At 38.5% G+C, this 14,180-nt stretch overlaps 1 protein-coding gene across 1 annotated transcript in view; it reads left to right on the top strand.

Annotated features, from left to right (window-relative positions):
- Nucleotides 1-14,180, top strand: part of LOC150077916 (uncharacterized) — a 34,322-nt gene that overhangs the window by 15,251 nt on the left and 4,891 nt on the right. Inside the window, exons 3-4 of the mRNA XM_090384264.1 lie at nucleotides 1,745-2,101; nucleotides 8,367-8,471. Coding sequence (XP_090240390.1) covers nucleotides 1,745-2,101; nucleotides 8,367-8,471 — 462 coding nt within the window. The remainder of the gene's footprint in view (nucleotides 1-1,744; nucleotides 2,102-8,366; nucleotides 8,472-14,180) is intronic.

The raw sequence follows: 14,180 nt of genomic DNA, 5'->3' as shown, positions 1-14,180 counted from the left end.
TTGCATTATATCTCCCAGGAGATATAATGCTTTGGGGTGTTGCTTGGTTTAATAATGGTTTGGGGTGTTTGGGCGTTTCATTGCTTTGTGGTGTTGGATCGCCAGGTGACACTTCATTTTCATGGACTGTCATTTCATATTTATGGACATCAGGATTAATTTTCATGTTTTTTCTCATAATTCCTTTGATGACGACGACAAAATGCTTGCTTCAGTGTCATTTCCTGCCTCAATTTTAACTGAAGAAATTTTAAATTTATTTTCCTCTGCCAAATCCACATCACTCTGAACATTTTTCTCAACTTTACTTAATTCTTTATCCGAATCATTCTCAGGAGTATTGGTCTTAACTTTTGTCCTATTGCTTCTTGCAACAGGAGATCTACTGCAAGATGAACACAGTGATCCAACTGAGTTGTCTTCCCCACCATAGCATTTCCGCCTTTGATGGCGTGTTTTGATGGGATATTCAGACGATCTACATGGTGTTAAAAGTGCAGCGCCCTCATCATCCCTATCATTGTCACTGTCCAATTCTGCCAACTTGACAGCGTTACCCGAGAGAACCTCCTCCTCCCATTCCATAATTTCCGACTTAGTGGTCTCTCTACTAACATTAGACTCCTTTTTTTTTTTAAAAAAAAAAAAAGTCTTCTCCACTTCCGCACACCGGCTGGAGAAGACCTAAGTTTGAATCCCGTCGAGTCACCCTCTTGGTGACATCTACAAAAGGGCATTGTGTAAAGAAAACTCCAAGTATGTGGGCTGCAGAACTTAGCAACCAGGCACCTTAAAGACCTGACTGTATAAGGAGTTTTTTGTCCAGCAAACAGGCCAATTGACCAGAGAACAAACAAAATTCACGAACAATCCGGATGGCCCTAGTGTGACATTTTTTGCTAATAAATAATTATGCAACTATGGCTATGAACTGAAATTACGGGGAAAGAGGTTTCAAACCCCCTATGATCAAAATAATGTGGATTTTTTTACTGTTGCGTAACGAGTAAAGCTTGATGATTCCCTAGAACACGAATTTGACCTCCCAACCTTTAACTGCTTTATCACTCTCTTCAGGAGGGAACCCACAGGCAGTTTATTTTCTCTGTTATTTTTTATATATTTATATGTTTTATTTTGTATTTTATTATATTAATTTTATTTATTTATTATTACGTTTTATATATAAATATATATATTTGGCTGATGCATCAAAATCTAATCATAAACCGGCTTCAAAAGTCGCGAGGTTATGCACATTATGTACACACGACTTTTGAGATTCACAAATGTTTAATAGTGCAGTCATATTTTAAAAACACGTTTTTCTCCAGTAACATTTCTCTCTACCCATTTACTATATTTAAAAAAATATATATTTTAAATATGTATATACTTTTTTCTATATTTAGAAGTAATATACGTATATTATGTCCTAGTTGGGTAGCACAGTTAGTAGAGTCACCCTCCTTCCCACACCGGGTGGAAAAGACTTGAGTTCGAATCCCGTCGATGATGGAAGGAAATTTTTATGGACTATTTTCACATAGTGGCTGAGTTAGTCGCTCTCAGGCGAAGGTAGCGTGGTTTTTCTTCCCGGAAACACTGATTTTTCGTCCAACAAACAGAAACTCAACACACAGATAGTATACACGGAGCAATATGGCCTTAGTCGTGGTGCTCCTAAAAAAACCAAACTACAACAACATTATTATATATCTGATCATATTTAACTATTCCTTAGGTAAAAGAAATTAATTTCCGATGGCAGAAATACAATGAAAGCAGGGAAGAACAAATTCAGAAATTACGTCGCAAGGTGGACAAGTACGAATCATCTCTTAGGGAGCTCAGGAAAAGTATGGACGAAGCAACAGTGGAAAAGACCTTGTGCGATTCTTTGGATGGTGTGACAGAGAGAAGATGCGTGTCAGATTCTGACACAACGCTGTTACAAAAAGCCAAACTGATAGCAGAAAAAGTAGAAGTAACAAATCTACGGACAGAAGTGCAAGAAGTGCGCCGTGAATGCGATAGGTTAAAACTAGAACTGACCCTAGCCAGCAGGTTTCAAGAAGAATCCAAAGTTCTACAAATACAGGTATGCGTGCAGAGTAAATGTATTTATTTATAAAATAAATTATAACAAACATTACCAAAAAAATCAAATATTTTTATGTTTATTTTGGCAATCTTTCAAGGGTAGAGTGTCAAATACGCTTTACTGGTGGAAGCTCGGGTACCGAGTTTACTATGCTTATGGAGTCTCCAGTGCAGAGGTTCTTAACCTGGGATCCACGGATAGATTTCAGGGGATCCGTGAACTTCGATTGGGGAAAAAATTTCATCTTTATTTTCACTAAACTTTAACTGAAATTTAGCATTTCCTTGAATAGCCGAATTCCAGGAAGGACAACTGAGCTTCTGCTGTAATCTGGGTGTCTATCCATTTTATTAAAAGCCATTAAAAGTGTTAAAACTTTGGATGAATTGTAAAACCTGCCTTATTTTCTTTACTTTTTATACAAATTTCTTGAATATCTTACATTTCACTTAATTAACATACAAATTACTTATTTCTATGCAGATTTATCAAACAAATTACTTGAAAAACGTGTAAAAATACTGAGTTTCAAAAAACGCCAATTGTTAATCAAATATTTTATTTTAGCTTTATTTATTTTATATTTTTTTACAGACCCTATTTAAGTTGAAATGTCGAAGAAAAGGAAGTATTATTAAAACTATGTATAATATGGTTTCACTGGCATTAATAAACGTGATGGGACACAAAAGCCACAGTGTTTTTTGGGCTGAAAAATTCTTGCGAACGGAAGTATGAAGCCAGCAAAACAAAAAGGGCGCTTCAGGTCTGTCCATCCTGAAAATGCATCTAAAGATGGTGGTCTTTTTCGTGTGAAGAAAGCTCAATTCGAAACAGCTGGGACACTTCAAAAATTTGGATTTTCCATTTCAAAAAAAACTTTTTCTTGAAGCATCCTATAAAGTACTTACCGAATTGGCAAACAAAAAAAAAAAAAAAAAAAAGTCCCACACTTGCAGAGACTTTAGTAAAACCATGTGCACTGGAAACGGTTTAGCTGGTGTGTGGACTGGAACAGAGGAAAAAAACTGGAAGCGGTTCCCTTGCCAAATGATGCGATACGTTCTAGAACAGTTGATATGTCTTTTAACATTTTGAAGCAGGTCATCGAGGAAGCGGCAGCTCGCCATTCCCCTTCAGTATGCAACTGGGTGAAACTACAGACATCTCTCAATGTAGTCAGCGCCTTGTTTTTGTTCATTATGTGCATGCTGACGCCATCAAAGAAGAACCCTTATTTCGCGAGTCCCTTTTGGAAAATTACAAAGACTGTCGACGTTTTGGAAATGGTGCAGAGATTTTTTGCCAAACAAAACTTTGACTGGAATAAAAAGCTTCATACTCTTTGCAGCGATGTAGATGGAGCTCCTGCGACGCTTGGTAATGCATCTGGTGTTGCTACTTTTAGCGAAAAAAGAAGCTCCTCACGTCGTTGTCACTCATTGATATTTTACACAGACATGCACTGGCAACAAAGACTCTTCCAACAACCCTGAAAGAAGTTTTGTCAACCGCCATAAAAGTAATCAACTTTATCAGAAACAAGTCTCTGAAGCATCGAATTTTTAAAAGATTTTGTCAAGAAATGGAAGCAGAATATGAAGTGCTTCTCTACCACATAGAAGTTCGCTGGCTTTTAAGAGGACAAGTCTTGAAGCGCTTGTTCGAACTAAGGACAGAAGTTTCACTCTTTCTGAAAGAAAAGAAAACACACTCTTCGAAAACTTTGAAAGATAAGATTTTATCCATGGGTGGATATTTTTAACCATATGAATGAGATAAATCTTTCGATTCAAGATAATGAAGTCACCATTATGGATGCTATTGAAAAATTACAAGCTTTCTTGGCTAAGCTGCCGATATGGAAAAAACGAGTAGAGGCCGATATCCTTGCAAACTTTGAAATGCTGGAGCAAGTGCTTATCAAAGAAAGTCCGTTGATGGAGTGGAGATACAAAATTCTCTGTTAATTTCTTTGAAAAGAGAAATCTGCAAACACCTGGAAACACTTCAGCACTCTTTCAAAAGTTTTCTATCTTGATGGCATTAAAGTTGAACCATGGATCCGCAATTCTTTTCTTTTTAATCAAACTGTATCGAAGATTGATAGTTGACCTAGCCAAAGATGAACTCATAGACCTCAGGACAAAAAACTTACTACAATCGGAGTTTAATTCAAAAAGCCTTGGAGAATTCTGGTGTTTCTTGAATTAAAGCAGCTTTAATTTCATTTGCAACAATACATCTTTACGAATCGGGATTTTAACACTTGTAACCATCAAAACAAAAAATCGAAATCGATTGGATGTCCAACATGACATGCGTGTGGTCATATTAGAGACTATCATAGTTTCATGTTCTTATTCAAGCTAAGCAACAACAGCCTTCACACTGATATGTCTTTTAGAAATAAAATTTATCTTTAACTTGTCTATATTTTAAATGTATTGTCTTGTTATTTAATGCGTTAATAAAGAAGCACACATATATGTATATTACTATATCACAAATTTGTATTTTAAATATTCTGATAACTGTATTTCAATATAATTGGTTTCCTTTGTAATTTTCTATGCATTTTATTTTATTCATTTAAAATATATATATATACAAATTCTGAGAAGGAGTCCATAGACTACACCAGACTGACAAAGGGGTCCATGGCACAAAAAAAAAGGTTAAGCACTCCTGCCTTCCTTACATGTTGATCAACAATTTCCAACCTTTTAGAAGTTAGGAATTACTGATATATACGAGGTACATTATCCTTGTTCCCGGAATTTTACTATTAAAGTTTATTGAGTGAATTGGGATTGCTAACCTAATCAAGATGGATAGATAAAATTCATGAGTTTGTGGGTAGTAAATGGATGGCCAGTGCTCAAAACAGAAGGAACTGGAAAGTTGCTGGAGAGGCTTTCATCCTGCAGTGGATTGAAAATGGCTGATGATGATGAACCTAATCAACTTCAAAGTACCTTCCTTCGACGTGCACACACGCACACACACTTGCTCTACCGGTCTTCCCAAACTTTGAAATATTCTTTAAAATCGTGTTTTCTCTGTGCTGCTTCGACGTTTACTTTGATATCATCCACTTTAGCAAAACGAAGACCTCGAAACCCCATTTTCAGTTTAGGGAAGAGCTGGAAGTCAGATGGTGAGAGGTCGGAAGAGTACGAGGGCTGCTGCGTGACTGATTATTTTCGTAGCCAAGAACTGCAGAACTGCCTTCGCCTCGCATTTTCACGCAAACGTATCAAAGTCTCAACATTTTAAGTAGCAGTAATGCTTCTCCCCCTCCCTAGTTGCAAATTTGTGGTGCCCTATGCCCTCATCTTCGAAAAACCGTTCAGCATGACTTTGACTTCGGATTTTGTTTCAGAAGATTTCTTGGGCCATACAAACATTTTTGTGTACCATTCGGATGATTTGAGCATGGTCTCGGGGTCGTAGGCAAACACCTAACTCTCATAACTCTCATAACCTCTTTTAGGAAGCTCAGATAGTACGTAAATTTTTTGACGACATTATCTACCTTGGCTTTCCTGCAGTCCAAATGATTGTCCGACAGCAAGCGTGAAACAAACTGTGCACAATACAACACATCCCTAAATCTTGCGTCAGGATTGTGTGTACTAACGGACAGACAGTCCAATTTCGTGAGCAATCTCAACAACAGTCGTTCGCCTATCATTTCGCAAGAGTTCCTTCATTCATTTATGTGACATTTTCGTCGACAGGTTCATGTTTCCGTTTTCTGTTCCTGTTTAAAAACGGACGTTTCTATCCGTTTATAAACCGATTAAACCACTCGTGATCTGCTGTTTTCTTCATAGCATCATCTCCATAAACTTTCTGTAATGCTTGGAGCATCTCCGTAGCACTTTTCCCAAGTTTAAACAAGAACTTGATGTTAGTACGCAGTTCAAAGTGAGACATTCTGCAATCAATCGGCTGTGACAGACGAGTGAAATGGTCGTGCCAGTTTCCGCTTGGCATGCATGCGCACCAAGGTCAACGTCAATGCCCAACTAAACCTTAAGGCCGTAGCGCAAACCATTTAAATACCAGTGTGCGAGAACTTTTTCAATGTGCTATGTAAATCCATTATTTGAAAATAAACCTCCTATAGTTTATTTTCAGAAATGACAGCCCACAGAATGAGCGGATTTTGTTTTTAAAGTACATTTAGGAAGCGTCATGGTGAAATTAAATGAACACGGCTATGTTTGTTTGTCTCTGTGGTGTCCTTCTTGGCAATACCATGCTGGGATGAACAGCAGACAAAAAGGGAGACTGAAAAATGTAAGCCGACCGGGCTAGCCGAGTGGGTAAAGTACCTGCCCGGCAACCCAAAGGTCGGGGGTTCGATTCTCGCCTCGGGCTTGGATCAAAGTACTGCAAAAACCTTTGGAGGTGCAATATGGCCACAGAAGCCGATGCGCCAACAACTACCAAATCAAAAAAAAAAAAAAAAATGTATTATTATTAATTTTGTTGTTCCTTGGGCGAAATATAAGGGAGAAATAATATGGTGATTGAATTTTTGACTGATGAAAATTGCTGTTTCAGTTATTTTCTATAATTATAGGTGATAAACTTCAGTTCCACCACAGCAGTTTCATATCATATGTGTCTCCGCGGTAGCACAGTGGTATCGTCACCGTCCTCCCCACACCGGGTGGAAAAGGCCCGAGTTCGAATCCCATCGATGACGCGAGGAACTTTAATGGGCTTTTTTCACTCCTTGGCTGAGTTAATCGGTCTCAGGCATATATAGCAAGGTTTATCCTACAGAAACTGGGGTTTTTCTTCCAGCAAAACAGACAAATAGACCAGAGAACACATGAAATTAAAAGACATAAGACACACAGCACGGCAGATGAATTTAATTGTTCGGGTGGCCTAAAATTAATAGTTTATATATATATATAAAACTAGATAGATATGCAGAAGACTTGCTAGAAGCTGGATGCAAGCAGAGGACAAGAAGACAGTATACTTGGCAAATTTGATAAATTTCTATCACGTGGAAGGAAATTAGAAGGAAACACGCTGCTTGCGAAATCGGTGACCAACACCACTAGTCCTTAGAGCTCGAGGATATTGACAGTCAAAGAGAGGAAAGAAAAGAGGCCAAAGGAGGCAAGGAAAAGCCTTGCTCCAAGTTGCCTTAGCATGTGCATATAAATATTTATTTCATGTTTATATTTTTCGATTTAATTCCAATTAAACTTTTCGTAATTGAAGTTTTGGTTGAAGTTGTTCCATTTAAAATAAAAGAATTTAGACTGCTTAGTATAGATCCTTTCTTCACTGGTACTCCCTTTCTTTTTAACCCTTTCTCATGCTGTATACCAGCGCAAAGATTTGAATCCATATAGTTCCAGAAAGAACCCCAACTGATTCTACAGAATGCATGTATAGCGTGCGTTTTAACCTGCTCAAATGAAGTGTTTGTGAAATTTCAGCATTCTAATATGGACAGCGGCTCTAGTAATTGTTATCTGGTTGCAGAAGATTCATTGTTAAGAATTTTCAATTGGCAATCATCTTGGAACTTTGAGTCTTTGTACATGGTAGGACACAAAAATATTCTGTGGAATGTTCGCTACATATGAGATAGAAACACTCCAGTGTGGCCTGCCTTTCATGTGTTGTCACTGGAATCACTGATGGATGTGGCAATTCCTTTCTCTCATAGTTTAAGATGATTGTGAGCTGATAACAATCTGAACTTTTTCCCACAGCTTAACCTAAACTGCATCGTTTAACAAATAAACAATTTTAATAATAATAGTAAAAGACTCGATCGTAAGCAGAATTGATCTGAACTTTATAAGATGAACAAGGTAGCACATTCCAAATGAATTCTATAGCAGAAATTTGCAAGCTATTTTGTAATTACTTGATCTATTTTTATCAACTGTGTTGAATTACATGTTTTGAATTATGTTTTGAATTATATGTTGAATTATATGTTATTGAATTATATTTGTCCATCGTTATAATAAACTTATGGTAATTGGTCTTTTATCCCATTGGTTTTTAAAGTTGTATTGCCCTTGAAAACTGCTACCATTTCATTTCATTAATCTTTTGACAGTTTATTTGAAAGTCATTTTGGGTGATACCCACAGCTTTTGAGTTAAATATCATGAAAAATATTAAGTGAAATAATTGTACAGATTCTTTCATTAATGAACAGCTTCGTTACATTTAAAATGAACTTATCAGAAACGTTGCTCTGTGTATGTAGATAAAAATGCTAAAAGAAGACTTCACAGCAGAAAGGCGAGATAGGGAAAGAGCTGAAAATAGGAACCGGCAGCTAAAAGAAGAACTGGAAAAAGAAAAGATCAAAGTAAGTTCCCATTATATTATATTTCTCTCTCTCACACACACACACACACACACACACACACACACACACACACACAAGACACATGTCATCCTTTCGATCTTAGAAGGGCGTAGTGGGTACAAACCAAATTATGATATTAGGGTCCCCTGTAAATGATTACATCTACCCATATATTTATTTTGTCTCTAAATTGCGTGTTCTCTGATCGATTTGTTTGCTGGACGAAAACACACCAGTTTCTGAGGGCGGGGGGAACTTGCTATCTACGCCTGAGACCGACTAACTCAGCCACGGAGTGAAAATAGCCCACTAAAGTTCTTCGTGTCATCGACGGGATTCGAACCCAGTCCTTTTCCACCCAGTGTGGGAAGGAGGTGACGATACTACTGTGATACCGCGCAGACATGCGTAGTGGGTACAGACATTCGTAGTTTATCATTATAATCTCTCCCTGACTTCAGTGCATTATTTCCAATTCGGAGATGCTGTGGATCTAAAACGTACCGCAGAGATGCTTTTTATCTCAAGAAGCAGTAAGACATGGAGAGGAACCGGATTTGTTGAATGGAAAGTGGCTTATCAACTTCCTGTTTCTTCAATCATAGACAGTACAATTGGTAAGCGATCAACAATATCATTGTCCTGAAGCAGGATCCATCCTTATTTGGCGTAACCTTGCCTATTTTTTCTTGGATTTTCCGCTTAAAATGGCCTGTTGGTGCAGTGATGGGCAAAATGACTCTTTTTACTGATTCAGTTCAGAGAGTCATTAGAGAAAAAGAAAGAAGAATCGCTTAGAAATATACCAGAAGAGGTCAGAAAGCTATGAGAACAGGTACAAAAATTCTATTAATATGTAGAACAGGTTGTTTTTATAGCTTAATTTCTAGTAAAATAACATGAAAAAAATTGTATATCAATGTCTTATGCTATTTCTAAAATTTTAATTTTTCCTGTTGGTGGGTAGAAGAAGAATGAATATCCAGGAAATCGAGCATCCTTCAGTGATCAAATTTTTGACAAAAGAGGGCAGAAATGCTAAAGAAATTCAGGAAAGAATGACTAGAGTGTGTGGGAAAGTATCAGCCATTTATGCTACAGTTGCAAGATGGTCTGTTGACCACATTGCAACTGTAGCATAAATGGCTGATTTGTTCAGCCAATTTGTTCAGAATCCTCAAGCCTTGTCTTCGTGGAACTCAGTTTAAGGACAATGAAGAGCTAACAGCAGTTGTGGAAACCTGGTCAGATGCCCAACCTGATGATTTTTTTTGAAGGATTAAACTCCTTGCAGATTAAATACAATAAGTGCATTGAACTTCGGGGTGAATATATTGAAAATAAAAAAAAACATAATTCTGTACCTATATCTTTTATATTTCGTTTCCTTAGAACTTTTTGACCACCCCTCGTAAGTTACCATTCAGTATAGTAAGAGTAGCCACTGCGTGAAGTATTTAACTGTATCAGTGATTCGAGTCGTGAAATGTCCAAGAGATTCACTGCAAACCTGTCTGAGAGAAATGACAAGTAGCTTTATGTACACTCTACACTTTTAGTAAAGAGCACAATAGAATGACAGTTATCCAACTGTTTGGTTATTTTTGCATATTCGAACAAGTAGATAAGTAAAGCAGCATTTCATATTGCATTGTATTTGTCCTACATTTTGGAAGTCCATTCGGAAAACTAACGACTAATTGTGGATTGTTAGAACAAAAAAAAATATCATTCGGTAATCCTTTTCAGTCGATTCTCCCTTTACTATTACTATAAAAATTCAATGGTTTGTATACCACTCTTTACGGATCGTTATTTGAGCCATGCACTTGTAGCAGTCATACAGTTTATTGACGTATTCCCAAGGGTGGATCCAGACTTGATATCGATGGTTCGACTGTTGATCATTCTGCTCAGATAGCAAAGAAACTGAATGAGTATTTTGCATCTACATTCACACATGAGCAGTTATTAAGGTTTGAAAATGGCAGAAGGTTATCAAATTGTAGCAGGGTGCTTAATGATTTTGTAATAACTGAGAGAAAAGTGGAGGAGAAATTGTTGAAGTTAAACATAAGGAAGGCACCTGTGGTGGATGGGATCTATCCAGTTATATTAAACGAGGCGGCAAAGCAACTAAGCAAACCCTTAGCCATAATTATGAGAGCATCCTTGGACTCTGTGGAGGTCCCCACGGTCTGGAGATGTGCAAATGTATCCCCAATTCACAAAGGGGGATCGAAGGGTGACACGAGTAATTACAGACCAGTTAGTTTAACTTCTGTTCCGGGTAAAATAATGGAGTCACTGGTTAAAGATGCATTGCAGGATCAACTAGACAAGATTGCAGCAATAATTCACACACAGCATGGGTTTGTTAAGGGAAAGTCTTATCGGACAAATTTGATTAGATACTATGATGTGGTTACAAAAGAACTGGATGCCAAAAATAATTTTGATATCATATACTTGAATTTCAGGAAAGCTTTTGACACTGTTGCACTTTTGACACTTTTGACTATTGTAAAAATTGGAGCAGAATGGTATTAAGGGTAAGTTGCTGCAATGGATAAGAGGGTGGTTGAGTGGGAGAAGACAGAGGGTGGTAATCAATGGGTGCTGCTCTTCGTGGACTAATATTATTAGTGGAGTTCCACAGGGTTCGGTGTTGGGGCCCCCGTTGTTTTGTATACAGGGTGTTTCAGTTAAACGTTTCAGAACTTCTAAGAGGGGTAGGGTACATCCTGACAACTCGAAATCATATAGCAATGTGGGGTCGGAAATGCTTTCCTGAAGCGGTGTTGTACACAGAAGCACCATAAAGAAAAGAGACCGTAAGTGAGAAATCGTTTTAATAATACATGAAAAGAAGCAAAAGGTACATGGATTAAAGTAAGTGTTCGAAGTTTCTTCCACGGGCTACAATGCACGCCTCACATCTCCGACGCATGGACATCCGAACATTCTGGAATACTCCAGGCGAATTTCGAATTTCTTCGGCAGCTACTGCGATTCTTGCAACCAGCTCCTCAGCATTGTCAACAGGGGTGTCATAAACTAGCGATTTCATATGACCCCAGAAATAAAAATCAAGACATGATAGGTCGGGTGACCCAGCAGGCCAACGCACGGGACCACCACGTCCGATCCACTGTTGACCAAATGTGACATCCAGGTAGTTACGAACATCTCCGCTATAATGGGCAGGGGCTCCATCGTGTTGGAACCACATTGTCTGTTGCGTCGATGCAGAAATCTGTTCATCTCTCAAAAGTTGTGGCAATACTTGCTGCAGAAAGATCAAGTAGATAGGTCCGGTTAGACGACACGGTAACAGGTAAGGTCCGATGAGGTGATCTCCCATAATACCGGCCCATACATTGACCGAAAATCGAATCTGTGCTGCACGACGTCGTATTGCATGCGGGTTCTCGACCGCCCAGATATGGTCGTTATGTGTGTTGAAAATTCCTTCCCTTGTGAAGGATGCCTCATCGGAAAACAACACTTCAGCAGGAAAAAGGGGATTTGTAGCACATTTTCCAAGGTACCACTGTGCGAAAGCAATACGAGGTTGAAGAAACTTCGAACACTTACTTTAATCCATGTACCTTTTGCTTCTTTTCATGTATTATTAAAACGATTTCTCACTTACGGTCTCTTTTCTTTTTATGGTGCTTCTGTGTACAACACCGCTTCAGGAAAGCATTTCCGACCCCACATTGCTATATGATTTCGAGTTGTCAGGATGTACCCTACCCCTCTTAGAAGTTCTGAAACGTTTAACTGAAACACCCTGTATTTATCAATTATATTGATAAAGGAATATCAGGCTTAGTGTCGAAGTTTGCAGATCAACAAAGGTTGGCAGGGTTGTTAATGACAGAAATAGCAGTGTGCTATTGCAACAGGATGTAGGCGCCTCCGTAGCCAGGTGGGAAGGCGCAGCAGTGCGTAGCACACGCTTCTTGATTAGATCGGAGTTCGAGCCCGCCACCACCAAATACGGAGGATGCGGAAAGGTCAGGGAATGACCACCGCATATCCCGAAGCAATATGGCCTTAGTTGCTAATGCTCCTAAAAAAAAAAACCAAATAACAAAAAGCAACAGGATGTATAAAATTTGGGCAGATGGGCTGAGAAGTGGCAACTGAAGTTTAACATTGACAAATGTTACGTGGTTTTTAGTAGCATTAGCAACTATGGCCATATTTCTCCGGGATATGCGGTGGTCATTCCCTGACCTTTCCGCATCCTCCGTATTTGGTGGTGACGGGCTCGAACCCCGGTCTAATCAAGAAGCGTGTGCTACGCACTGCTGCTCCTTCCCACCTGGCTACGGAGGCGCCTATTGACAAATGCAAAGTACTGCATATGGGTAGAAGTAACCCCAGAGGGACGTACCAACTGTGTTGTACTACACTTAGGGTGGTAGAAAATGAAAAAGACTTGGGAATAATTGTGCAGTCAGATATGAAGTTTTCTGAGCAGTGCAGACAGGCGCAAGATCAGGTCATGGGGTTTTTGTCAATGATATACCGGAATTTTGCTAGCAGGGAAAAGGAGGGAATTATCCCTTTGTATAAGGCAATGGTCAGGCCACGCCTTGAGTACTGCGTACAGGTATGGAGGCCTCATTTTAGGAAGGATGTGGATTTGCTTGAGCATGTACAGAAAAGGGCAACAAGATTGGTGAGGGCAACGAAGGGATCCTCTTACGACGAGAGGCTCAAGTTCTGCAAATTACAACGGCTGGAGACTAGGCACATAAATTCAAATTGAGGAAAGACAGTAGTAGAATAGATGTGCGGAAATTTGCCTTTAGCCAGCGGGAGGTTAATTGCTGGAACAAACGTCCATCTATCGTTGTGGAAGTCGATAGCTTAAATAAATTCAAGGAGGAACTGGACAAACATTTAGAGGGAATGGTTGTGCGAATTATTATTTATTTATTTTTTTTTTTTGGGGGGGGGGGCTGATGCTACATAAGCGCATACGCTTGCTTTCTTGCATCACATGCCTCAATCACTATTATTTCATGTTTATTTATTTATTTTTTTCTCTTCTTCTTTCCTATGGGGGACAATGCTATATGAAAATAAAATTTCCGATAATATCGTCACAACTACTTTTAACATAAAGTTGAATCTCCGAAATCAAGCAACCTTGGAAACTTATCTTTGCCGAATCTTTTAATTATCCGGATTTGGGTGGTCATATAGTAATCATAAAAAAAGCTTTGAAAATTTGCATTTCTATAGCGCAACTTATTGTACTAATTATAAAAGTATACAATACATGAAAAAGTAACTATTCAGTAAAATCCCCTCCAAAATATACCATATTGTACAAATCACCACAACGAAATTTGCTATCTCGATATGGGTCTGATTAGCACTCTACATGATTAAGTAATTAAATCCCAGCAGAAAAGATTTATTGACTACTGTTAAAAGTGGACGGTGCACTTGCCACTTTCACCGGAAGTGTTATTATATACTTACAACGAAATATATTATATGCGCCGCATATAATGTCTGTAAATTATTCCATGGTCAATTCGTTGCTTACTGGACGAAAAACTCGAATTTCCTGGATAAAAAAACCCAGTCATTCTCGCCTAAGACCGACTAACTCAAAATGTCAATAAAATTCCTCGTGTCATTGATGGATTCGAACTCTGGTCTTTTCTACCGGGTGTGGAGGGG

This window comes from Mastigoproctus giganteus, chromosome 11 (assembly GCF_048544385.1).
Source record: "Mastigoproctus giganteus isolate SK-2022 chromosome 11, ASM4854438v1, whole genome shotgun sequence".
Classification (NCBI taxonomy): Eukaryota; Metazoa; Arthropoda; class Arachnida; order Uropygi; family Thelyphonidae; genus Mastigoproctus; species Mastigoproctus giganteus.
Note: the sequence above shows the minus strand (reverse complement) of the source record. Positions and strands in the feature narration are given on the sequence as shown.